The 27,904-nt window shown below is 41.7% G+C and overlaps 1 protein-coding gene across 2 annotated transcripts in view; it reads left to right on the top strand.

Moving 5' to 3' along the window:
* The window catches only part of abl1 (c-abl oncogene 1, non-receptor tyrosine kinase), a 32,230-nt gene that overhangs the window by 833 nt on the left and 3,493 nt on the right, over positions 1-27,904 (top strand). Inside the window, exons 2-11 of one of the 2 annotated variants that reach the window (XM_061069103.1) lie at positions 500-867; positions 21,454-21,618; positions 22,436-22,731; positions 24,566-24,838; positions 25,568-25,652; positions 25,819-25,996; positions 26,557-26,741; positions 27,174-27,326; positions 27,423-27,512; positions 27,646-27,768. In XM_061069103.1, the coding sequence (XP_060925086.1) occupies positions 741-867; positions 21,454-21,618; positions 22,436-22,731; positions 24,566-24,838; positions 25,568-25,652; positions 25,819-25,996; positions 26,557-26,741; positions 27,174-27,326; positions 27,423-27,512; positions 27,646-27,768 (1,675 nt within the window). In that variant the 5' untranslated portion in view covers positions 500-740. Of the gene's footprint in view, positions 1-499; positions 868-15,710; positions 16,329-21,453; positions 21,619-22,435; positions 22,732-24,565; positions 24,839-25,567; positions 25,653-25,818; positions 25,997-26,556; positions 26,742-27,173; positions 27,327-27,422; positions 27,513-27,645; positions 27,769-27,904 lie in introns of those variants that run through there. The other variant, XM_061069112.1, reaches the window with a different exon arrangement.

The raw sequence follows: 27,904 nt of genomic DNA, 5'->3' as shown, positions 1-27,904 counted from the left end.
CTCTCAAAGGGTCACCAACGTTAGCTTGTCACATAAAGAGGTTGATATGCATTATCAAGATGAAATTCAGTGGGTATGAATCTTAAATACTAGAGGGGGGGGGAGGGGGGGTTTTATGCAGAAGGATGAACATTTATTGATGGTGGTGTCTAAAAGGCCACTTTCCCATCCAACTAAATGGGAAGATGCTCCTGGTAACAGGGTTTGAAACAGCTCTACTGACCACATTGAAGAAGGACATTTAAAAAGCCAATACTCTCTGCAGGTTACGCATGATTATATTGCACAATAACCTATGTGACTAATTGCTCGGATTAATTGTCTGTGTGCTTATTTCATTGTGCAAATGTCTTATTCACCAAAAATTCATTGTCAGTGTTGTTTGCAGGTTAATTGGAAGTCAGAACCAATTTGTAAAGCATTTAAAAGCCTTTTATTTGAGAAAATATCACATTAATGAAATCCTCTCTGAACTGACTTGTTGTTTTTTTTCCTCTAGATTCCCATGAAAAGTCTTTGTCTGACCCATGAAGCAGTCGGGCTCCATTAATGCATGATAAACAGAGACATACTGGAGTAATAGGGATCTGCATAGGTGACCCGCATCACCCACACTACAGGAGCACACAGACTGAGTCAGGGAAAGGGGCTCCCCTCCCTGTCCGGGGGGCCGACCTCTGGACGGTGAGCAACCCAGTCCAGCTTGGAGAGTCCCGGCTGCGGCCTGGCCCTCTGCCCTTATGGGGCAGCAGCCGGGGAAGTTTGTAGGGGACCAGAGGAGACCCAGTCTGCCGGCCTTTATCAAGGGTGGGAAGAGAGAATCGTCACGTCATGGGATTCAACACTTTAATGTTTTTGCTGTGCACGGTAAGAGCAAAATGGTTGCTTATCATTGATAGCATTTTTTGAATACACTGCCACACTGTTAACAATTTGATCAGTTGTACAGGTTTGTGCAGCCAGACGCCTCGAATCACACACATCCAGGCTTCCTGTCGTCTGTCTGTCACTTTGCTTTACAACAAGTTCAATAACAAAGTTAACATGAGCACCCGTCTGACATTGAAGTGATATACATAGAAATTGTAAGTGTGTACTCACATTATATATCAACACAACTGTAGTTGCATCATCTTGCAACAGATTTGCGGTTGCGTAACATGGGGAAGAGAAAGTGTTCACTTTAAAATATGCAATCGTGTTTTTCAACAGTTGCTATCAGACTTGACACAGGCTAACCCTTGATATGGTATGATGAGTCTGTGTCTTCGAAAGGTCAGTTGCTTAGTATTTGTTGTGATCGGTTGTCACGTGACTTGACCAATTCATAGTGTTTGAATTCTTGGGAAATACTACACAACAACTCATGACTTCCTGTGTTCTACAAGGATATTTATGCTTGCATATTAACTTGGATTATTAATCCTCTGTCTGGTCAGCGATTTTCTCCATCTTTTTGTCACATAGAAATAAACAGCTGCAACTCGGACTCAACCATTTGAGCACACTAAACCTCATTAGAATATTATTTATAAGATCAATCATCATTTGATGCAACTGTCAAAATCACGTTAAAAAGAGTTTTTCTGAGACTGTCCATTATGATGATGGGTTATTATATACCAGGATGGCTGTGAACCATGTGGTCAGTATAAGTGATGATTTGCACAGAGAGCGATCAGGGACATCTTAAACCATAGATAGATTCAGTCGTTCCCAGTGTCTTCCCCTTGGTCCTCACTAACCCTGACGGGATTGAAGAGCAGTTGGAGAACAATTTGGAAACATTCATTTAATAACCCATGTACATATATGTAGCAAAGCATCTTCTACAGTGTGTGTGGTGGACCTCAACAGTGTTTCCTCAGGGTTTTGCACACAATGCTGAGTTGTGTGGTACTACAGAGGGCTATACGATATTCAAAAATCATTCACTATTGTCTCTATAGTGAATTTGTGTAGATCACTTTTAAGTGTCAAAGTCAATTTCTCCCTCACAAATCCTTCAGGCTCATGGAACTGACCGTTTGCTAATTTGGTTGGCTATGTTTTGATTGAGAAAAATAAAAAGACAAAAGTTCATACGGCTCCCAGACAAAAATAGTAAATATGTGAATGATTTCAGTCAAAGTATCCTCAGAGCCTCATTTGCCACAGGGCGAGGCTGGCATGCTGCTGGCACCTCATTGGGCTCCACATAATATAGATGTCGTACCTGGGGAGGTTTCTCTCAGGCTTCGTGTATCTTCTAGTCCATGACCATATAAAGCAGTGTGTCTGTTACCTGGTTCAAACCCTTTTTTTCTTCTAAATCCATATTTCCTGACATTTTTATAGCATGGCAGTGCACAGAAAGCAGACTTTTGTAGCCTCAAACATAACCCTCAGAAAGCAGAAGTGAAATCATCATGCACTTCACCTCTTGGTGTCACAGTCAGTGGTTTGTTATTTAGTAGTTTTGGCTTATGAAAATACTTTTTGTAATGCTCTTTTAGTTTATGGCACAACAAGCAGAATATAACCATGGCACAGGCAGGATTTGTTCTCTAACATAAATCTCACTAGAAATAATAGAAGTTTATTATGCAACTATGCCCATAAACCTTTGATCGAACTATAATTGATAATGTAATTAGTATTAAGTTGGAGGCTATCACGATGCAAACAGTTTTTAAACAGTTGAGAGATAAAGATGACCAGATGATTGCCATGCATCCAGCTGAACTGATAAGTTTACCAAATGTGTCTGTATGGCTGTGATTGCCACGGCAGGAATACTTTCCACTGACTCTTTAACGTCTTGCATAACACAGAGGGGGACAGGACAGGGAAGGTCAGAAAAACAGAATGAAACCTTTTGCCGGTAAGTGGATCGAATTTGGCAAAGGGTCAGTGACACGGGGCCCATTTGTTTTCCCTCTCTGCCCCTTTCCTCCTGCGATGAGCAGGTTAGACCATGAGAGGGGATGTGAGTCACAGTGCAGGAGGAGGGCAATATCAACACATGATTCTACGTCTTTGTGTTTTTATACCTTCCCGTTGAGCCCCAACTAGTTAAGAGTCAGCCAGCAAGCGCCATGCAGCTTCTCCACAGGCAGGTTCAGACCTCTGCATGCAGCTACCTGCGAGAGAGACAAGAGGCAGCGGAGGGCAAGCAAAGACCTGTCTCTGTTCTTGACACCTCTGTGCACTGTACAGTCGGGAGGTATGATCTCACTGGCTAGCTACTAGCACACTTTGCAAGGACTGAGCAGGGTGGTGAATTTCAGGAAACATTGCATTCAGATAATGTAGTGTGCTCTTTAATTCAGCAACTTGCTGTTTGATGGATTAAGGATTAGATTATGAACTGCAGTAGGTTACAAGGCAAGTTTAAAACCAGGTCTGAGCCCGACAGTTGAAGGTAGTTTTCTTTCTAGTCTAATTTTGACTTGTATGTTAACTTGTAGTCACAACAATCATATTGGATAATTTAATAAATACAAATTATATTCTAAATTGTGTATCTCGAATGGGAGTTTAGGATAAGTTTTATTTTACCTGAATATTATTTCACTGATCTTTGTTATTTCTCTAATTGAAGCAAAATGTTTTATACTTCCAACAAATATATGCTTCTCTCTTTCCACTCAGGACAACAAAATGTCACTGAAAGGCTGCAGGAAGTGGAATTGGTTTGCAGAAGTGCTTCATGAAAGAATGAGGCATTTCATTTTTTTTGACATTCCACTTAGAAGGAAATGAGGAACTAGAGAAGGCTAAGTGGGATTTGTGGGTTATAGGGTTTGAAGGAAAGATGTTCTACTTTTTAAGGCTCTCAACAACAACTGATTTATAATATATGAATGAAGTGTCCACATTTTGATTGAATAAAGGGGAAAAATTGCCCCCTGGTGGCTACATTTATTATTGCTTACTAAAAATGTGTATGGTAACTGCAGCTGTGACAATGTTAAGAATACTTTGGTAAATGTGATGTGTTCTTAGTAAATCTCTTTGAATGGAATAATTATTTCAGTAAGAATAAGATTAACGGGCCTCTGTGAATCGAACACATGGTGGGAAGTGAAGAAGCTTTTTGGATGTATGCACTGGTGAGTCCCTTTCTTTGGAATAAGTTTGCTGCCATGTTGGAATTCTTCCTGCATTAAGAATTGCGTACCACAGGGCAAACGTCAGACATCTAACACAGATAAGCTGCATCTTTTACCACACCACTCTTCTTTTAAGGAAGACACCATCACAGGCTCTGATCATGGTTTCATATTATATCACTGGTGTCTGACCAAATGGAATTTGACTTGCAAGCACTGCATTCTAACACAATGAACCTATAACAGCCAAAGCAAACACATTCCTGACAAGTTTCAGTAATATAACGTCTAATGCAAACCATACAGCAGGTTTCTGAACTCTGACGCATTACATCACTCTAGATCTTTAAGAACGTAGATTGCACAGTTTATTCGGTAATTTTGTTCATGAAAATATGTCTTTGTATGAAGCTTAAGCTATTATCTGTAAAACCCCCTATAACTACCGTATTACAAGAAAACCGTGACAGCTGGAAGCAGTGTAAGAGTTAAGCAGATGGCGGCTTTGGCATGTGATTGGCTACTGATTATCTTCGTTGTCTACAAATTGTAACTACTTTTACTGATGGGCTACAAAAAGGGGGCAGTGTCAACCTGTGGTTATCAGTCAGACAAGTTGCAGAAAAGGTAGGAACCTCTGACATGTCGCTTCTTGCTTGGATAGGTCTCAGTATGGGCACAACAGGGCTTTTCCTCTTACTCATAGGCTTCACCCCACAATTTCTCTCTGGTGGACGCCTGCAGGCTACCCTGGCGGAGCCTCAAGTATGTTCAAGGCACGTTATGATGTGGGGATAAAGGAAGAAGACATCCGACACATTCATTGTCTTTATCTGCTGCTTTCTATTCTGAGCCAACAGGTTCTGGAGCAGCATGCACAGAGCAGAAAATGCGAAAACACAATGTACTGACGACAAACATACAGTCACACTCATTCTGGACAAATTATTAAACCTTTATTGACTTTTCATGTCTTTGGAGGACATGAAGAAAATGTTGCTGTATCCCACTGGCTACATTTGTATGACGTCTGGATCTTGATACAATGTTGTGATCTGAACATCTGCATTAATTGTCATGTAAATATATTAATTTGAAGCCAGATTGGTAACAAAGATAGGACCATTGGATTAACATCTTGCTCATTAAACTGTAGCAGGTTTCTGTTCCACGAAATTGCATATAAACAGGCTTTAATTTGATGGTTGTTCACATACTTTGACTTTATATAGTCTGACACGTGTGTGTGTGTGTGTGTGTGTGTGTGTGTGTGTGTGTGTGTGTGTGTGTGTGTGTGTGTGTGTGTGTGTGTGTGTGTGTGTGTGTGTGTGTGTGTGTGTGTGTGTGTGTGTGTGTGTGTGTGTGTGTGTGTGTGTGTGTGTGTGTGTGTGTGTTCGTGTTCGTGTGTGTGTGTTCGTGTTCGTGTGTGTGTTCGTGTGTGCGTGTTCGTGTGTGCGTGTTCGTGTGTGTGTGTTCGTGTGTGTGTGTTCGTGTGTGTTCGTGTTCTCTGCTGCTGCATTCGTCATGTATGCAGGAAGTGAATCAATTTCTCTCTTGGTCTGTAACTGGCTCTTTCTTTGCTGGAACTCGAGGAATCTATACAGTCTAGACACCAAATCTCCTCCCATGATCCCTGTGGGTCCTGAAGATGGGAGGTGGGGGTCTGTGTGTGTGTGTGTACACCCACGTACATACCCACTCAGCAGCAGGCGCCTCCTCATAGTACTCATTCTGCCCAGCTGTTAGGCCCCTGGTGGCTTGTCCCTCACCATCTCTGGTCATGTGTCCAAACTGTGTCGACATACACACACACAAACACACACACTCAGCCCTGTGTAACTCAACTATCTTTGTTTGCTTCCTACTTAACTTTGATTCCATTTTGACAGATGAACCTTTAAAGATTTAGTGCTGATATCTTTAATAATGCGTCAGAAAGCATGTGTGTTTTCTGTGTGAGGCACATTCGTCCTTACCGGATGACACCTCGCTGATTAGTAAGTGTTTCCCCCTCTCATCAAGTCTTAACCACCTGGAAAAGGAGCCTGCTTTATTACCACAGTGGCTGATGACTAGCCAAAACAGCTGTGTTTATAAATCAAGGTTGTCAAGGTAGTCGCGAGTTCTCTCTTCTCATGAGGGCCACAGGGACCTCAACGCAGTCCTGTATGAAAAGGAATGACAAACGCACGTACAGTATTTGATCATGTTCAGATCGGAAAGAAGAAGTCCGAATTGCGATATTAATGTTGTTCTTCAAAAATTAAATCATGACCCCACATTTCTTGTCCTTTGTCAGGGACGGGAATTGGCAGGGACCTCCCGATACGATACTATCACGATACTTAGGTGGCGATACGATATGTATTGCGATTTCTGTGGGTATTGCGATTCTGTAAGTATTGCGATTCGATATTATGATTTCCTGGGATTTCTGGAACTAGACCATCGAAAAATGTTGAATCATACCTTCAAATACAACAAAGTCAAATTCACTTAGAGCTTTACCAGTTTTATTTCAAATATTAACATTAACTTAATGACTGCCGGGCAGCCAATAGAGAAAATAATTCTCTATTCCCTATTATTATTGTATAGCCCCTGTCAACTGCACACAAACTGACAGATTAAGAAATGTATTCCACTTAGGATACTTTTAAACAATAAATAAAAAGGTTAATTAAATAGAATGGATAAAAGTTTACTTAAAATATAAACTTTGAAATAAACAAAAAGTAGGCTATTGTTGTTTGCATGTAGGTGATGCAATGCTAGTTCTTGGGTATGTTTAGATTCTTGTGCAAAAACAATAGCTGGTCAACATGCTCTGGGGTTATGTTGCTCCCCCCATATATCCCCCCAGGTATAAACCAATAAATATTTAAAAAAAAAAAAAAAGTTTTAAAAATCGATTTGGGAGGCAGCATGGCGATTTAAAATAGTCATTCACAAGAATCGCGATTTGTAACTGAATCGATTTGTCCCCCCATTCCTATCCTTTGTTGTAAGGAATTTGAAGAAAATTTGCGTTTGGATGTAGAATGAGATGAATGAGTAATCGATTCTGAAGTCCTGTCGTCAGAGGAGGAGTTTACACTGACAAGACACAATTATTATGGTGTCAGGCATGTGGTATTGAGCAAGCTTACCCTGTCTCATGCAATTAAACATGACCAGTGTTTTTGTCTTTGTGCTATACATTGTGATAAGTTAGATTAATTGAAGACTAAAACACACAAACACACAGTGTCCTTTTCCAAATGGCAGAAACAGTGATGAGTTGTAAACAGACATTTTAAACTTAAGAGAGGCCTATGTAAGTCCAAGCATGAACAATGGCTCTGTTTGGTTCCTGTCACACTAAGTCATCGCAGCGAGACAGCATGTAAAGTTCCAGGAAAGAAGCTGCTACATGTGATTCAGTTAGTGCTAATTTTATTTACACTCTTTCTGGTGAAACATGTGGAAATGCTGTGCGTGATAAAGGCCTGTTGTCGTGTTGTGTTGTCGGATCATTATGACAATTATCATGAACGGATTCCTGGCTTATGGCTTTGTGTAGTGAATCACGTTCCGATGTGATCTTCTGCACCAGAGGTGTATTGAGAAATATCGCCTATTTTGCTCAGCAAAAAAGAGAGAGAGAGAGAGAGAGAGAGTTGAACACAGGGCAAGCCACAGCAGTGCAGTGAAGAATGTGACCTCTTGTGCATTCCTCTCTCAAATAACTGGTGCAATCCCCCTCCCTCTCTACCTCCTTTCTTTCTTTCCTTCTTTTCTTTTCTACCCTTCCTCCTTTTGTCCCTTTTTTAGTTTGCATTGTCTCTCCATTTCTTTGTCTTGCTCTCATTCTACGTTTTGATTAAGTGGATTTTTATTACACATGGAAAACAATGGCCGAAACCAGCAACAGGCTAGATTAATGAAAATCAGCAGACAATAAGGGAGCATTCAAAAATGTCACAGTTTGAAACGGCAAACAAAACATTAACACCAAGGAGTTTAAGTGCATCGGCAGTAGAATAAAGCACAGTACACATGTTTTTGCTTTCGAGCTGCATCATCTATTTGTTGTGCAGGACAAAAAGCTTCAAACTTCTAAAATTGAGAAATGATCCGCTAATGAAGTTGATTTTAAGGGGGAAAAATCTCAACTCTAAACAAAAGAGGTAAAATCCCACAAAGCACATACATTGTTTTTCCCGGAACAATTGAAAGTGTAATCACGTTGGCTTAGAGACAAACAATCCTGTTGAGTCACTGACCCTTGATTCTGTTACTTGATTCATTTCAGCATCTGCAACTTTATACATTATGTAATCCTGACTTGTGATTTCCCCTTTTCAAAGCTTGTGGGATGCATCACTCAAAATGTCAGCGACTTGTTTTAATATTCACTTTGTGGGCATACTTTTCACGTTATACTTTCCAGTCCCGGGGCAGAGTTTTGTTATGTTTCGTCTAATTGTTAAGTCTCTAGTCTCCCACAGTCTGAGGCCACGAGTGTTACCCTCTTTTTCTTCTTCACTTTGCTTGCTAACCCGTTTTTGTACACACACATACATTAACAACACAAACAATACATACATGCATGGCGAGAACCTCCAAGTTGGCTTTGGAATGCAGCATGGGAGCCCTTCGCCACCTGGGTCCACACATTCACACACACTCACACTCACACACTCACACACACACAAGCACAGGAAAATAACACCCCCCTTGTTCCTCGCTCCATGTCCGAGCAGGCAGCTCCAGACACAGCTGTTGCTTTCCCTACAGACAACCTGCTACCTCGGATGCCAGCTCTGTCTTTTGTCTTGCACTTAGAATTCTCGCTTTTTCAACATATAGTTTATTTCCACTGAGCAGTAATAAACCAAATCCTGTCCTATAGGCATCGTCTGGCCGGCTACGTTACCGTCTGGTTTGTTTTTTTCTCTCCTCACTCCAGTCCATACAGTACTGGTATGCTGTGCTGTCCCTCTGTGTTGTGTTAAGCTCATCCTCATAGAGCTATAAGAGGGTGCCTGCTTCGCTCGCTGCATCTGGATCCACTTAGACACAAAGAAGAGCCGAAGCAGCTCCACTGCTGCAGCCTGAAAAAACCTCAATAGCCAGGGTCGCTCCTCTGTGTCTGTTTCTGTTTTTACCCCAATGGGCATGCAGACAAATGGGGTCTTTCTCCAGGCATCTATAGATAACATCTCAGACACACTTGCAGCCTTTCCTCAGCCGTGTTTATTTCCCTTCAAAGTGTTGTCTCAAAGTAATGGATGCTTCCGTGCTGGTTCTCTCTTTCAAAGTCTGTTTGGTTGCAAATCTCCATCTCATGCATATACAAGCATAGTTTTCTTTGCTTCTCTGCCTTTTAAGAGTTTGGCTCTCTTGGTCGGCACACTCGTAAAACAATTGAATATAAAAGGATGTGTTTTTTCGCCCCAGTACTCTGGGTCAATTTGAGCACTTAAGCAGAGTTGCGACAATGACTTGATGAGCACCTTTCTCTCGCCACACAAACACACACACACAAATGTTGCTGTTGCTGAGTACGGCAATTATTTCTGGCCTCTCTTTTGCCCTCCTAATTTTCTCAGACCGTTTCAACACCGATGAATTAGCACGGCATTTTACCCCTGACAAATGATGAATAGCTGTGTGCATGACCTGCCTGTCTGTTTGCCTAAAGTATGATATTTTAACTCTGGGCTGACATCCATACATTTCAATCCTCTGCAGGTTTGCATACTTTTGGCGCTACATAGTTTGGTCTGGGCTTACAGTGGCCGTCCGTGTGGAGAGTTGAGCAAAGGTTCTGCTCAGTCACCTGGTTTGTGTTGCCCTACTTTGTGTCCGTCATCGTGCTAAAATGGCTCCTCCAGATACGTTCCAATAGGTCGACTGGGTTTAACTCCCTCTGTCTCAGCTCTGCTTGCTCGCAGGTCGGCAGAGCACGTATGGAAGATTGTTTGTAAACCGAGCTGTCGAGGAACTGTTATCAGGTCAACTCAAATGTGAGGAATTTTGCTAGAGAGATACAGAAGAGAATGCATGGGAAATGGATTTCAGTCTGATGTATGACCTGTGGTTCAGCTTTACTACCACCAAGGAGGTTTTGTTTTCATTTATTTGTTTTCAGGATTACGCAAAAACTGCCCATTCAATTTTTGGTGCAGATCCAGATCAGGCGATCCCCCCCCCCCTTCTTTATCATTGCACGAAAAGGCATTTTTCAACATTTTTCTTTATTTCTCAGAGGATAATTCATTGATCAGGATGCAAAAACAAAACGGCCATGTTTAAAGGACTGATATTTATGAGTGTGTGTTAAAAATTTGGGCAGATCCAAATAAAAAGATCTAGCTAGTTTAAATGTGGTTTCATAAGAGGAACTGTTGGGCCTTGGCAGAGGTTTGCGCTCTCTGAACGTACAGTGGGAAAATGGCTTCTAAATACCACAGAAAGAATCAGCATAATAAAAGTTGTTTGTCTTATTCTTTCTGTGTGTATTTATTGTTTACTGCATGTGAGACAATATACTAACGTGTTTGCGAGTTGTACCTCTGTATGTTCAGTTTGTCTACGTTGGTAAACACCACAGGCTGATGCAAGAGCATTTAACCTTGAACCAGATCCGCCACTGTTTTGTTCTCAAGTGTCTGTTCTCCCTGAGGACCTCATCTGCTGGTCGGCGTGCCTCAGACACTCTGGCTGCATTCTCCAGAGAGCCCTGAAAAAACAGCCACACACACACACACACACACAGCCCCACACACACAGCCCCACACACACACACACACACACACACACACACACACACACACACACACACACACACACACACACACACACACACACACACACACACACACACACACACACACACACACACACACACACACACACACACACACACACACACACACACACACACGACACATAGTACCTGGTTCTTAATCGACTGATGTTTATGTACACAGGAACGTTATAGATTAAGCCTGCTCCTATTTATGTTTTTCTATTAATTTTTTTGATTAATCTAATGACTATCTTATTATTTGATTAATATAATAATAAATGGATCAAACATAGAATTTAAAGACTGCACTGTATAAAAGTAGTGCAAGAGCTTGTTCCATTCAAGTAAAAGGAATATATCAATCTACATCACCCTGTCCAACAAAAAAACAAATGCAAACTCTGACTAAAAACTTGTGTGGTGTCATCCAAGTGTCCGTAAGCCCCGGCATTTAAAGTTGGCTGTTGAAAGGAAATCAAGCTGTCTCCAGATCCTCTCAACGACAATATATCCTCTCACCACCCCCTCAGTTTCGCTATTATTTTAGCATCAACGTGACCAAGTATTAATTTCAGATTCAAGTTAGCGGCCCACTTCTGCCCTCACTACGCTGCCACAAGTTCAAATGTTCATAGCAGATGTCAGCAACAGTTAATCGTGTAACAATATCAAGTATTGAGGTGCATTTTTGCTCAATGCACACTAGTATTACAAGTATTGTGATGCCAGATAATAATAGATAGTTAGGATAAGAAATATGATATATACATATAAGCCAACATCATAACTCCAGTGTAGTTAGAATCATGTCACAGTTGCTGTCTTCAGTTGAGAGTTTGGAGATACAACCTGGTCTCTGCTTGAAGGTTCGGGGAATGGAAACAGGAAAGCAGGAGGGGGGGGGCACACGAGATGTAAAGGGCCTAAAAATCATCCCGTGGGTGGATGTACGTCAGCTAACTGTTAACATACTCGGCTTGGATTATAAAATGCGAGCGAGGGATTCTGCTATGAGCTCACGTTCAAACAATGTGCTTCATGTTTCTCCATCTGCAACCTTTTTTCCTCTTTTATTTTTTTATTTTTTACAGCCCCTCTCCTCTTCCCCTCATCCTCTCATTTCCCCAGCACTGTGAGGCTGCGGTGAGTTAATGGGCCTTTTCTCAGAGTTCGAGGAAGCCTGCTTTTCTTCTTAATTGGCGTTTGGGGTGGTGCATGAGAACAGCACAAATGTTTGCCATACCAGCACCGCAGTGATGATGTCGAGCCGGGTGCCATGTGACTGGATGCTCAGGGTACTGAGGTCATTACTCACAGAGCGACTGAGACTGAGCCATGTTGGAGAATGCCCATAGATGCTGACAAGAACACTAAACAGACAAACCGAGGTCGATCAGGTCAAGCCGATCCGTCCGAGTGCGAGTTGTCTGGATTCTTCCCAGGTCAAATTCAAATCTTTGTTTTGACTGCATCAGCTTTGAATCGGTAAACATTTACAAAACCTTACCTCTTCGACACGTCATTAACGCTGTGTAGCTACTCTCAGACATGCACTGAACTCCAGATATTCTCCAGAGGGGTTGCTTGTGAGAATGCAAATATGTGATCCTGACATTTTCTGGATTTTTCACTTCCATCCCCAAAAGTAAAAACTCTGGAGAATGTCCAAATGAGCCCATGTGAGAAGGATTTTGTCCAGAGAAGTCACAGCGAGTTATTGGGTGCATTGATGACATCACTAACACGCAACTAACTCAAAACTGGAAAAATATTATTATCTCAGGATGGAAAGGTGGCATAAATCGAAGATGCCAACGTGGAAAGACAATAATCTATGAGAGCTTTTTGGTGATAAATAATGACGTAGATGTCATTGTGCTGTTAAGACGCCAACTCTCACCTGGAAGCACCAGAGATTCTTCCTGTTGTGAGCATGTCTTGGTGTTTTTCATATGTGAAAGACAAAGTCATGTCTGAAAACGGCTTCAGTAATAATCTGTCGTCCCCCCCCCGTCCAGGCTAAATGATCCATCATACAACATGTGCAGTGCTTTTGAAGTTGTCCTCCAAACCTATTGCTTTAAATCAGTTGTCTTGTCTCAGCAGGCAGTCAGCCAGAGACCAAGCAGCTTGCCAAAGGTTGTTGTGTAATGAAGTTTTGAGGAGAATTTGTTATCGAGTTGCTCTCTACTTTCTGGCCCCGTTTATACCTCATTCCACGTAGCATTCAGATGTTGTGATGTGGAGAGCAGCGTTTCCAAACTCTACCCTCCCACATCCAAAGGACCTTTTCAGCTATCACTGTTGTAGCTGCACAAATACTTCAGACTCACATTCTCCAAACGAGAGATACGACTAATAAAAGCACTTTTTCTTTGTAAATCAATTCATAAATCATTTGCATTGTATTTGTCAAGCATGCATATTTAAACATTCCTCAGCATTCTCCTTTTTTGTTCCTCAACAAATGACATCATGTGAACTCAAAATGAAATACACAAGCTCTGTCATTTGCAGACTTGCTCATAGGTTTTTGGCAATGAGAGCCGCACATCACACATGTTTTGTAAGGACAGCTTGTTTCTCGGAAAGTCGTGGCCTTATCTTTGAATTTTTTTAGTCCTCTCCTTTCCTCTTTTTTTCATTTGCTCTCCTCACATTTCTCCTTGTCCCATGCTTTTTCTATGAATCACTTGTGTGGATGAACTAGGTGAAGTTTCTCTGTGCAGTCTAGTCTAGTGAAGGTCCAACTTTTGGATGTACCTTGACTTGAGGGATTGTTGTCTTTACTTGTTGTGTTCTTGTAGAGAACATGTGGACTGGCTGGACTCTCAGTTACCAGTTTATTAGGTAAAACAACTGCTCTGTAATGCAGCAGTCTTTCAGTAAATCATATCTCAATGTTCCAACGTTTGTAGAAACGTTTGAAAATGATTGATTCAATTGTGTGGACAGATTATCATGCTGTTGTTTTTTTTGTCATACTACGTGTTTCTAATATTTACTCCAGCCTGGTTGATATGTGGAATGAGGAAAATGTTTGGTTTTCATTATCAGAATTTTAATACTTTGCGCAATAAGACCAGGATTCACGTCACGGCTTTTACTGTTAGTCTTAGAACTAAAAATAAACGCTGTAGAGAACCTTCATACTTTGTATACTTTTCTTTACGAGGCTTATATTTATTACTCACTGCTTTTTTTACCCTGATTAGAAATTCCAGTGACCTGGTCATCCCGTAAACAGGGTTGCCACTCATACTATTTGCATGGTGTCATCAAGCCACCCTCCCACCAGTGTGTAATCAACCCCTTGACCGGATCTCTTATCTCTGAAGTCAAACATGTACATAGAAACTAGGATATATGTCCTTTAGATGAAATAATATTTGCCCGACAGAGGCAATAGATTACAGCTGCACTCATTTCCTCTGTGGTTTGAGTCTTGAGTGTAATTATGATCGATAATCCTTTTAGCCCGTATCACATAAGTGGAAAATAGAAAGTACACTTTAAATGATTCAGGAGTTAAGTGATTCACATTTGCTTTTTTGTTGCACGAGTGACTAATGTCATCTCCAATAAGGTGGTTGTTTTTCCTCCATGTCCATTTGTGTGTTGGTTGGTTTGATTGTCAGCAAGGTTACACAAACTAAATTTCCACAAAACTTGGTGGATGGAGGGGACATGAGCCAGGAAAGATTTCCCAGGAAATTAAACATGGATCTTGATGGAAAAAATGCTAATATTTAAGGGACTGGTATCTATGACTATATGCTAATTGGGGCAGCTCCAAATAAAAATCTTGATCTAGCAAATGAAAACAATAAATGTGATTTTATCAAGGAACTGATAAGGCGTGGTAGAGGTATGTGCTCTACTGAGTGCACTTCTGGTTCTGAATTATATTAGAATGCATTTGTGTTCATTAAGTTGCTTTCGCACTTAGTAGGCTGACTACTCTGATATATTTAAGGTTAAAAACTTTTCCTATTATCACATTTTCAAACTTTCCATTATAATAGATTTAGTTTGGCGGTTTGAGTAATTTTCTGACTAAGTTGTATATCACAATAGTTGGAGACAGCTGAGAAAAGACAGAAGTGAGCGATTTCAAAAGTTATGTGTCACAAGAGTACTTTTCCTCCTGCCAAGGATTATTTGTTCCCTCCAGATATGGCCTCCTCCCTGCCGCTGTCTAAAGATCACATGGTCGGACACGTTTCTCTAACAGTTAAAACAATAACAAGTCTTCAGTCTGAAGAATTTAAAATGCAATATCCACTTCACTACCATTATAAGCTTGTGGCAAAAGAGCCTTGTGTGGCGTCAAGAGAAGACTGGTAGAGGTTATTCTTTGCTGCCAATGATTGAGAGTTTGAGCTGAGTCTTTAACAACCCAGGCCTGTTTCCAGAAGTGCTTCTTTAACCTGTAAACATTTCAGACTGCAGAGAGCGGGGGGGAAGAAGCGTGGCCGAGAAGCCGAGAGTGGGGGTTAGAAAGACAGTGAGAAGGGGGAAGGGGGGTTCAAAAGTTGGAGGAGGAGCTTCTTGTAGTCATCTTATGACTTCAGTGGGAGGGGATAGAGAACTGCTTAACATCCAAACTGAATCTAAACTTCAAACACAGTTTTACATGAGACCTCTGGAGATTTTAATTCACATCTTAGCATAAAGTTTGGCTTCTTTCGTGCTGTTGCTTGTATTCTTCTTGGTGAATGCTCGTGTGTGTGTGTGTTAGCCGTCTCTCCCTCTCATTGTGTGTTTGCTGCTGGAGGTGGGACGGCTCAGCTGATGTCATTGAGTGCAGCAGGCTGAGCCTGAAAGAGGCCCTTTGTTGGCAGCTGTAGCACGAGTAGTCCCTGTGTCTCAGATATACACTCGAACAGGGGACAGGAGAGAGGAATGGCACCGCTCAGACTGCCCTACTGCCCACTCAACTGACAATTCTTCAAGTCGAGCAAGCTTCTGGACCAAACCCACGCTTTTGGAGAGTTTTTGTGCGTTACAAAAGCGGAGCTAACCAAAAGCCCAAAAGCCAAAGAGGGAGAAAAAAAACATGGAGACGCTCAGAAGAGAAAGTTGGTAGACTTTGCCGGACAGTGGATCCCGCTTTTTCGGATCAGAGAGGAGCGAGGAGAAAGAAAGGATTTACAGCAGCTGGAATATCCGAAGAAAAGAAAAATAGTTTTTTTCAGCATTTAATGTGGCTCGGTGCTGTTTCTCCATTTCTCGTTTTTTTCTTTCTGTTTGAATTTTTCTACTACTGAACACATGTAGAGGGGGAAACGTTTGGGGGACGTCTGATTCGAACAAGCAACACAATTTTCAAGTGGGACGGGAAAGAAAACAAATGAAAATGTTGGAGATATGCCTGAAATTGGTGGGGTGTAAATCTAAGAAAGGCCTCTCGTCCTCCTCCAGCTGTTATTTGGAAGGTAAGAATGTTTGGTGATGTCTATAGTTCTGTACCTTAGCTTGTGCATTGATTTGAAAACTTTTCTTTGGGGAGATGTAAAGAAAATACCCAAGTAGAGTGGTCACAAAGGTAAAAAACAAATTAAAAGCAAGGGATTAAGAGACAAGAGAAAATATGAAGTATAAAAAAAAGTCTAAACAATGATTTTTGGACTGTGGAAACTGAAAAATGGGGAGGAGAGAGTGCAGAGCGAGCGCAGGGGAGGGTGAGGGAGGCCAGACACACTGGCTAGCGGCAGAGGAAAGAAGTGGAAAAAGAGACGGAGAAGAGAATACAAGGAAATCTGATTCCTGGCCGTGTCCCACTTAACTCTTGTTTATGAGGAGAGGGGATCTAATCTCAGTCTGCGCTCTCATTTTCAATTCCCTGCAATGTCCTGGTACTTGGATCACATTTACGACTGTATTTATTTCAATTTGCTATGTACTAAGAGAACATATTTTCAATTTTTTCTAATCGACTGTTCTGGACACAGATAAAGTGGGTAATTGATTTAACCGTGAAGTACGAAGCAAGAGGGGAATTCATAGAAATCGAGGACACATCAAGTCTGTACATAATCAACAGAGCAATTAAATTATATTGGAACATTCAGTGAAGTTCTGTGTGAGCCAAGGATTGTGTAACCAAATGATTTAATTGAGTTAATAGATTGGTTAGGACTGAACGTTTAATTGGAATACTTGTTTGACATATTCCAATAATTCATTATTTATCTATCTGTCCATCTCTCCATCTGTCCATCCATCCATCCATCCATAGATCCTACAGAGATGCCCTGGCCTATATTCTTCAGACTTAGGGGGACATATCCTTGTTTGGTACGGATCCCCAAAAATACTCCAATAATCTTTCAGTTTTTTGATATGAAAAGCAAAAATATCTGTAAAAATTAGCATCTTTGTAGTCTCCATATTATTCAGCTATGTTCCTGGGCAGCTCTCCTCTGACGTGAATGACAGTGATAAAGAAGTCTGTAATTTTCAGACCATATTATCAAAGGCACAGCAGATCTCATGTTGAGATGATGCTCCTCCACTCCACCTTCTAACTTCATGTCTGGAAATGCTTCACCAAAGCAGGAGGCCTTATATAATTTTGGTGTTCAGTAGGTATTTAGAATCAACATCTATTAGCATAAGAACAGGAACATGTTATTTGAATAATTGTGACTAAGTTTAGTTGCTTGTTCCACCGGCTCTCCTCTACTGGGCTCTGCTTTGAGCATCCTGCTAATATCTCCCACAGTAGGTAAAACCACATCACATGATCTATATCAGGCTGCCTCACACTCAGGTGATGACAGGTGATGCAACAGAAGTATGTACGCTCGAGCTTTCCTCTCTCGCCGCACTCAGAAATATGTGAATTTGGGACAAGGGCCAATTTCATGGAAGTGGACCCCACACCGTTGTGCAGATTCATGGTCCTAGTCGCTGATTTCTGTTGTGCCAGGTAGTTAAATGGTTAGCCTTTCATCCAAGGTGTAAATCTGCTCATTTTAAATGACTGGAAATGAAATTAACAAGGCTCTCGTGTTGAAGAATGAAGTTTTCATTTTTTCTGTTGTCTGGTTTCTGAAGAAATTTCTGTCTTGCCTCAGTGTGTGTGCCCTGTGCAGTCAGAGCTATGAATTTGGAACAAGTTCCACACATACTTAATCAACTTGAGTGTCGTCTCAGTACTGCAGCCAGGACATGCTCTAATTTCTCCCACTGTATGGTCCTGGACAACGGAAGTCTGCTACAAGGCCTTTCTCCTCCTTCTTCCTCACTCACCTCCCGAGTTTCCTTTCGCACGTGACGCTTCTTTTCTTCCCCCTCCGAGCAGCATGTGTTTTCGGGCCCCATGTGTCAGTGTGCTGTCACCCTCTCACAAAGAGCTGTGGTATTTGTGGCCCGTAAAGTGGCGGCATGGGCTGCTCCGACGCGCTCCCCTCACACTTTATGATCAGGCCACACTCTGGGCATATGGTACGTCCAGCTCAATCTCAGGTCTGGTCCTTCCTTTTCCGGTTGCTTTCATGTCTCGCTCAATGATCCTCTTAGCTTCAGCCCAAATCTGACAATTTCTCATCCATCTACAATGTTCATTGGGAACACACTGCTCCTGTTTATGTTACAAAGGCGGCTGTTTCTTTTGTCACGTATTCACAAACACATTCTAAGACCCTGTGCAATGTAAACCAATACTACCTCTTGATTAAGTCTGTGTTTATAGATTCAGACTTCATTTCCATGGTTTCATATTAGGGGAATTAGAATCAACTTAAATTTCAAATGGAGCTTGGCAGTTATGAAGAACTTATGACTTGACAAGTGTTCATCCTTTGCCAGGCAAAGATTAAATGCCTGGAGAGGACTTTATAAAAGATAGCCTGGATGTTGTTGAGTTTCTCACCAATGTTTATACTGCACAATGGGTTTTATCGACATATTTAAGAAATCTGAATTGTGGATTCAAGACAGGATGTGAATTGAGAGATTGTGAAGTCTTTCAACTAATATTAAGTTAATTCTCAGTTGCATGTTGTGTTTCAGAAAAGCACTTTCTTAAAGGCCTGTTGGTTTTTCTGTTTCCAAACCATGTGATTGTCAGTCTCTTTGTCTTTGCATGAGGCACATAGATACCTGTCCTTACCAGCTGAGGCACGCAACCCTGATAGTTCCAAAAATGTTTCAGATCTGTCTCTTTTTAGGATTGATACCAACATAAATATGATATTCTGAGCCGAGCCACATTATCCAGACAAATTCAAATGAAGGGGAAATGTTTGTGACCTAAAAGGAGGATGTCTCACTCTGTGCTAAGGCCGGCCAGCCCAGCTTGGCAAGAGATGCTGTGTGAAAGTCTCTGAACGGCCTCCAACACAACGATGCCTGTGACATGTCAACAATATCATGTGACTGGCTGGAGGAAGCATATGTTCTGTTTACTTCCCTGTGGAAGTAGTCTTAGTTCCGAACACGAAATCTACTTCTTCTGCAGTATTTAAAACCACAATACTGCAGAAGAAGTAGTTTCCGTGTTCGGAACTATATCCGAAGGTGCTTGCGTGTCTGTATTTGACAACAAAATCTTTGTGAGAAGGGGAAGTGACTTGTCTGTACATGCACAATCAGCGCTCTGCTCTGTTTATACCAAATCCACATGGGCTTTTATCACTTAGTACACATTGTCCTTTTCCTCAAATCAAGCCTCTTGATGATTCTTGTTGCTTTTACACCTCCGTCCTCTTCAGATCAGACGGACCTAATCACCTCTTCCACAGGCAAAACGTGTCTGATACTGGTTATCTCACTCTTATGTGTTTACTCTTAGAGTTCTTTCCTCAACTGACACCCACTTATGCAGTGCAGGTTATCTGCTAGTGAGTGGGGCTTGATTTTGCTCCAGTGTTTTCTGTTGTTATACAATCAAAAGTTTGTAACTTAGAAACATCACATTTTTCGAATGACGTGTTTTGGACCTAATCACCTGAATCTGAGGGGTTTTCAAATAAGAATTTGAATCAAGTACACACACTAACAAAGATCTCCGCCACTCACTGTGTATGTGGTGTCCAAGGGAAACAAAACTCTGCTCTTTAGTCGTCAATAGGGTTGCAGTCAAATACATTATCAGCTGCTTTTTGTTTTTAGATTTCTTTTAGCCTTTAGGAAATGCCATAGTGTGTGGTCATATTCTCCTATTGTATAGCTCCCACTTTGTCCTATGAAGCTTACAGTTGCCATGAGACCATTGTTTTGCGTTGAAAGATTCATTGAAGTAGGGGGAACTTTACATCCTAGGCCAAGGTTACATATCTGCTCTAGGAGGTGTTATTTTGTTATCTATATGAGGATGTGTGAAAAACTATGATATAATTGTTTGGTGTTTTGATGGGTATAATGTGTAATTTTAATGCATTAAGATTGTGACGAGACCTATATTATATGATTTGGCTGAGTTGTGAACTTTTATTATCCTAAATGTTTAAGGCAATTTTCAGATGTTGATTAATCGAATATTCGTAAACAAGAAGCAGCTGAAATTTCCTTTTTAATGCTGCACTATTTAAGATCTTGCTTGTTTTTAACTATTTATTTTAACTTTATATTCTAACCATAACCAGGAAATTGACCTGTTTACCTAAAACAGCTCCTTCATGCATATTCTGTTATTTTGACAAAATGCAGAGTAATGAAATGAATGTAATCACCCGGAGGCCTTTTCCGAATTAAAAGTTTAGATATGCATCACCATGCCAGACCAATCATTCTCAAGTTTGCCACGTGTTAGGAGCTAACCCCTAATTTTGACAATCAAACCATAATTATGGAAGATTATGTTTCATCACTTTTTTAATGACTCAGGTTGTGTTTCCCCTCTTTTTTGTTTTCTCTTACACCTGAGGCTTTAAAAGTAAGATGCTGCGAACAAGTGTGACAACAGCTGAGCAAGCCACACAGCGAGCTCATGATTAGAGCCATGAGCTGTTAGAGGTTCTCTCATTTCACTCCACCACCCCCCCCTTTTTCCTCTTAAATACTGTCTTCACCTTTTCTTACATTGTACAATTTAGCCATCAGTTTGACTTCTGTCTATAATTAACATAACTACGACTTAAAGCTCTCTGAACTCATTACCTGCGACTGCAAGCGCATCCATTTTACAGTTGCAGTGCGGATTCAAGCTGAGACACATTCTCATGGTCTGATGAGAGGTGTATGTCTACTGTTTTTTTTTTAAGACATCGTGAACCAAGCAGGATAATCCAGGAAATGAAATTTGTCGAGACAGCAGGGACACGGTTTGTCACATGATCAGGTTTATGACTCTAATCCCATGGTGGGATCACAGCTGACGACCTGCTTGTTGGAGCAAGGCACAAATTGAAGGGGATGCAGAAGAATTTAAATGACACATGGGAGCTGACATAGTCGCTGAGTCATTCAACATGTGTGAAGCTGTATGGGAAAAGTGCCTCACAATGTTTGCTGCATACCAAACACACGCCTACATACTGTATCTCCCTGTTTGATGTTCTCATATTCCTACCGCCGATGTGTGCTCAGATTTTCTGATTCTGCTGTTTATTTCAGAAGCTCTCCAAAGACCAGACTTCGAGGGTCAGGGTCTGACAGAAGCGGCCCGGTGGAACTCCAAAGAGAATCTGTTGGCTGGACCCAGTGAGAATGACCCCAACCTGTTTGTGGCACTCTACGACTTTGTGGCCAGTGGCGACAACACACTCAGCATCACCAAAGGTAAGGGAAAGAGGAATAAAATCATATTTCCTGATGGGGTTGGAGTGAATCGATATGACAGCAATTCCAAAACATTTTTAAATTTCTATAAACTTTCACTTTCATCAGTGGATGTTTTTAATTATTTGTGAATTAACACTACCAGAGAATTTCGCTCTCGATAAGATTACTGGGAATCAGCTTTTTTGCTTCCCTTCCTGTCTCTGTCTTCATCCCCCGTCTGACTCTCACTTCCTGGTGATCGTCTCCCCCGTGGGCTTTTTGTGCCCCCCCACTGGAACAATACCCCAGATGGATCACACAGACAAACAGAGGAAGGAAGGAGGGAACATATGCACCAGAATAAACAAGAGAATGTCCTGGACCACATTAATAATCACAATTGCAAAACAACAGTTTCCTTTGGGTCTATACTTAACTTGGAAAACACAACTATTTAAATTAGAGGTAGGCAACAAAATTGGCTACTTTTGTGATTTTATTGTACAGTTTAAAGCTACTTTAAGGTGTTTCCGCTCTAAACTAAAGGGAAAAAAATAAATTTCCTGAGTTCAGGCAACAAAAACGAGGTTTCCTGGTGTAAGTTAAGGTGACAATAGAAACAGTAGATTCCTGCATGTTTGACCCTAATAATGCTGAGTTCAAGTTTTTGTACCATGGTATGGTTTCCTGTTACATCATGGAAAGAGAATGGAGGCTCTATAACAATCCCAGCTGTGGAAATATTCTATTCAAAATCACAAGAATCACAAGGTACTTTCTCCACAAGTAGCCTTGATTTTTCTATTTATAAATGTCGATCTCCCGTGTTGACCAGGAGAGAAGCTGCGCGTGCTGGGTTACAACCACAATGGCGAGTGGTGCGAGGCACAGACCAAGAATGGCCAGGGTTGGGTGCCGTCCAACTACATCACACCGGTCAACAGCCTGGAGAAGCACAGCTGGTACCACGGACCCGTGTCACGCAATGCTGCAGAGTACCTGCTCAGCTCGGGCATCAACGGAAGCTTTCTGGTCCGCGAGAGCGAGAGCAGCCCGGGTCAGAGGTCAATATCTCTGCGGTACGAGGGGAGAGTCTACCATTACAGGATTAACACTGCGTCTGATGGCAAGGTAGGCATCAGTGGAGACAAACACACACAGAAGGATTTCTACACTTCAAACAGCAAAACAGAAGACGTATCCCCAACACACAGTCACAGATGTTTTTTAGGTTATCAGGGTTTTACCAGGTTTCTTCAGTATTAAACAAGACTTTTAGAAGCATCACCACAAATAAGCTATATAGACACAGCCCAGAACCTCCCAGCAGTATATAACTAATAAATTCTAGTAATATAATTTATCTATTAAGAATTGATGAATGAATTAATCAGTTAAATAATAATAATTTAGGTTTTTGCCCAAGTTGACACTTCATTGAACTCCAGGACTTTTTTAGGATTCAGTTTGCTGCCTTTTTAAAACTTGCAGATACTTGTAGATTCCTTGTTTTCTAAATATTAGAATCTAAAGTAATCTAAAACCAAATTCTTGCTAGTAAAGTTAGAAGTTAAGTAGAGTAATCAAAGCTGTAACTGCTTAGCCGCTGCAGCATTTTGAGATTAGCAAGAAATAAGTAAAACACACTCAAAATGGGACAATGATATGAACAAGAACAGGCCAGGACACAGGTTTCATTCATAGACTTCCCCTGCAAAGACAAAACATGAGGTTATAATTTTATTAATTTATTGTCCCATGAAAATGCTTTAAATTGTTAATGGGTTTTGCTTAAGAGCTTCAGCTTGGTTTAGGAAGTTGAAGATATCTGGAGCCTAGCTTATTAAGAGCTTTTACACATGGTGCAGGGTATCACATCCTGATGGTCATGATAGATTAGATCGGGCCATATTTCACTCTGTGTGCAGCTGAAGCTCCTGGTGTGGGATTCCCCCAAATTGCTAAGTCGGTCTCGAAGCCGCTGCCACTTTGGCTCGGTCACTCTGCCGTCTGTGATGCAGCGAGGTGAGCTAGCTCCAGGAACGCTAGCTATGACAAGAATTTCTCCATCACCCAATGCGCTGCTCATAATGGTCAGTAGACGCAAGACTGGCCAGACACTGACGCCCATGCTAAGACATGCAATAGCACAGACAGTTGCGGCCAAGTATGCGCGCACACACACGCACACACACACACACACACACACACACACCGAGCAAATGGACAGACGGCGACAGCACACACACGCACAGTTGGTTCCTCTTCTCATATTGTTTTCCATTCTCCTACTGAGATAAAACTCAAGAATCTGGCAAGATGGAGTTTGAGGTCACGTCAGTAAACCCCCCCCCCCTAAGCTGCAGCTTTTTACCCTGACTCTTACCCTGTGATAAACATTCCTCTGAATGACTATGGTTTGTTTGCACAAAAAGCAGTTTTTTTCTCTTACTAAATGCTCATAATTTAAGCCAAGATAGCAGACCACTGAACATTAAACCCTCTTTAGATCTCAAAGGTCCTTTCATTACAGTCAAGGTTCTTTTTCCCTTTTTCCTCCACATGCCTTTGGCTTAATGCTCAAGTAAAGCAATACAAAGTGCAGATCTGCTAGCAAATCAATATGAGGATTAAGTAAGACTTGCACAAAGAAGAAGACTTTCCACTGAGCCCTGATAGAAATCCTCCCCTTTACCAGTTTCTTGACAAATGCCTGCCGACACTTTTTCAGTATTGCTCTATCTCATAAGTTTCCATAACACCACGTATTGTTTCCAGACATTAGGCGTGTGCAAGATCATTTTAATGGTAGATATTTTGGAAAATAGACAGCAGTTGACCTAATTTATCTTGTTTTATTCTAAAAATCTAAACTGTGTAATGTTATGCTGGAACCAGAACGTTACTCTAGTTGATTATCCTCGGCTGAACTGGCCTCTCATGATGTGGTCTTCTTTCCCTCCAGCTGTACGTCTCGTCAGAAAGTCGGTTCAACACACTGGCCGAGCTGGTGCACCACCACTCCACAGTGGCCGATGGCCTCATCACCACGCTGCACTACCCGGCGCCGAAGCGCAACAAGCCTACCATCTACGGGGTTTCCCCCAACTATGACAAGTGGGAGATGGAGCGCACTGACATCACCATGAAGCACAAGCTGGGCGGGGGCCAGTACGGCGAGGTGTACGAGGGCGTGTGGAAGAAGTACAACCTCACCGTGGCCGTCAAGACACTCAAGGTAAGAAGACAGGAAAAAAGTGCCTTCACTCATTTCATGTGAGAAAATATATTTATTACCACACGCTTACTGCTATTACTCTCATATATTTACCTTTACAAGAAAATCATGGATTTCAATAACTTTTTGACACATACTTTTGTCAAACAGTAACTTAAGCTATTTTCAGACATGACTTCCGGGTAAAATCCACAATTGGCCACGGAGTTTACCCAGAGTTCCCCTTTCACACATGCACAACGCAGCAGGAGGTTCTCTGCACAGACACGTTCACAACAGCATCAAATCCTCTGCATTAATCAGGCGAGAGGTGGAGCAACCAGGTGCAGGAGGCAGAGGCAGGAAGTTAGGTCATAACCTCGCTGCGTAGATAACCTGTTCTTATTTACAGCTCTTATTTACAACTCTCTTGACATCTTCGTCGTTGTCTTCTACGTTTATGTCACCGCTTTTTCATCGGGAGATATTAGTTTCACTCACAGATCCCCTGCTGTGTTCACACATGGACTTCCCCTGGATTTCTGTGGACTTTATACTAGGAGTTTAGGCGGATGTAGTTCATAGAAACTACAGAGCATCTCACTCTGACACATTTGCGTTGACACATGCACATTCTCAGGATAAAATACAGAGGATATGCAGAGTCTTTAACATGGCTGAATACCGCTACCATCTGGTGCTGTGTTGATGTAACTGCAGCTAATCTTCTTTGTCAACTATTCTTTTCAGGAAGACACGATGGAGGTGGACGAGTTTCTTAAAGAGGCTGCTGTTATGAAAGAGATCAAACACCCCAACCTAGTGCAGTTGTTAGGTATGTAAAGTAAAAATCTTTTCTTTTGGTCTTTTGCAGATGTGCTTATGGTGGCACAAAAATATATATATTGTTTTTTTGTGTATTTTCTACAGATTTATATATGAAGGCAAACATACAAACTCAAGATACGTCATACTTAATCATGACCTCTTTTCCTTGGCAGGTGTGTGTACACGGGAGCCACCGTTTTACATCATCACAGAGTTCATGACCCACGGGAACCTCCTCGACTACCTGAGAGAGTGCAATAGAGAGGAGGTGAACGCCGTGGTGCTGCTTCACATGGCCACACAGATCTCCTCTGCCATGGAGTACCTGGAGAAAAAGAACTTTATCCACAGGTAAAGACCTTACAGTTCCCATTTGGACTAAACCTGAGTGGTCACCTAGAACGATAGTCTTCAGTATGACCACAGACCTTCACTGAGATCTCAGTCCGAGGTGTTTGTATGTAAGAGAAGCAACATTCTTCTGTGCAGCTCCCCTCTCTCACTCTCCCATCTGTTCTCGCAGGAGGACAGACTCGTATCACAGAGGAGTGGATGTTGTAACATTTCTAGTTTGTTCTGGCACGTCTGTCTAACAAGGTCCTTTAGAAGCAAAGAGATGATTTATGTCTCTCACATTTGCCAAAGTGCATTTTAATTTTCAATCCTGACAAGACTCAGCTTGTGACTCTGCTCCACACAAAACATCTGTAGAAATCCAAAACTTCAGTCAATGTTGTAACCAGACTCTGTTTTTTCCTGCCTTTCTCTTCATCTTGAATCCTCTCTTGTTTTCTTACCATTGGATCAGTGTTCAAAGGAACTTTTATTGGGGGACTATTTCACTACATTTTTAGTTTCAAGAAAATCCACTTTGACCCTTGGTTCATCTCTAATTCTCCTCTCCCCTACAGGGACTTAGCTGCCCGTAACTGTCTGGTTGGGGAGAACCACCTGGTGAAGGTCGCAGACTTTGGTCTGAGCAGGTTAATGACAGGAGACACCTACACAGCTCACGCCGGAGCCAAGTTCCCCATCAAGTGGACCGCTCCCGAGAGTCTGGCCTACAACAAGTTCTCCATTAAGTCTGACGTCTGGGGTGAGTTTGATCTCGTTTAGGCAGCGGCGTAATTTATTCCTAATGTTCCTGCCTGAATAACTCTTGGACAAGTGGAAACAGTCATTGAGTCACTGAGATTATTTTCACACATTGAGTAGTGTTTTACCAGCTGGTCCCTGATGGAACAACATTTAAATCAATAGAATCACTTTTCAAGAAAGCCAGAAGAGTTTTTAGAGATTTGTAATATTTTTGAAAAAAAAGTGGAATCTATAAAGTTTTGAGAATTATTGTTTGATATTTCACGTTTTCCATGGGCTTGTCCCACTACCTTTTTAAATGTATTCATTAGAGGGTGAGAGTGACATTGGCACCATGGCGACCACTGCAAGTGTGACACATTATGAGAAAGCACATATTCTTTATGTTCCAGTTATAAACAAAATCTGTTTGTTTTTCTACCATCTCCAGCATTCGGTGTGCTGCTGTGGGAGATCGCCACCTACGGCATGTCTCCTTACCCCGGCATTGACCTGTCCCAGGTCTACGAGCTGCTGGAGAAGGACTATCGCATGGACCGACCCGAGGGCTGCCCCGAGAAGGTCTACGAGCTCATGAGGGCCTGTGAGTAGTAGAACACATGTATCCACACTGTGGTTGGAGGGCCTTGTCTCTGATGGAAGCACTTTTTTCATTTGATTTTTTTTGTCTTTCTGTCAGGTTGGAGGTGGAACCCTTCAGAACGCCCCTCCTTTGCTGAAACACACCAAGCTTTTGAAACCATGTTCCAGGAGTCCAGCATTTCTGATGGTCAGTGCTGCTTTCTTTACTCTCAAAAGCCAAGTTTCTTGTGGGTAATATTTGAAAGATGCCTGCTCTTCTGTCATAGTGGTAAATGTGTATAATCGTCATGTTGGGTTAAGTTAGATATGTGTACTTTTAGAGGTGGAAAAGGAGCTGGGCAAGAAAGGGAAGAAGTCGACATTCGGCCCCACCCAGAAAGCTCCAGACCTGCCCACCAAGACCAGGTCCCTCCGCAAGAACAACCGGGATGGAGACAGTCCAGGTGAGACTAACTGTTCAGCTCAATTTGTTTAGACATTTCTAAAGTTACATCTGTTGTCTTGTCACTTCCTTCCTTTTATCTTCCCTTTGAGCTAAGAGCTTTTTTAAGAGCCAGCTCAGTCTCCCTTTAAACATTC

This window comes from Limanda limanda, chromosome 1, assembly GCF_963576545.1.
Source record: "Limanda limanda chromosome 1, fLimLim1.1, whole genome shotgun sequence".
NCBI lineage: Eukaryota > Metazoa > Chordata > Actinopteri > Pleuronectiformes > Pleuronectidae > Limanda > Limanda limanda.
The sequence above is the reverse complement of the archived record's forward strand: the minus strand, read 5'-3'. Positions and strand labels throughout refer to the sequence as shown.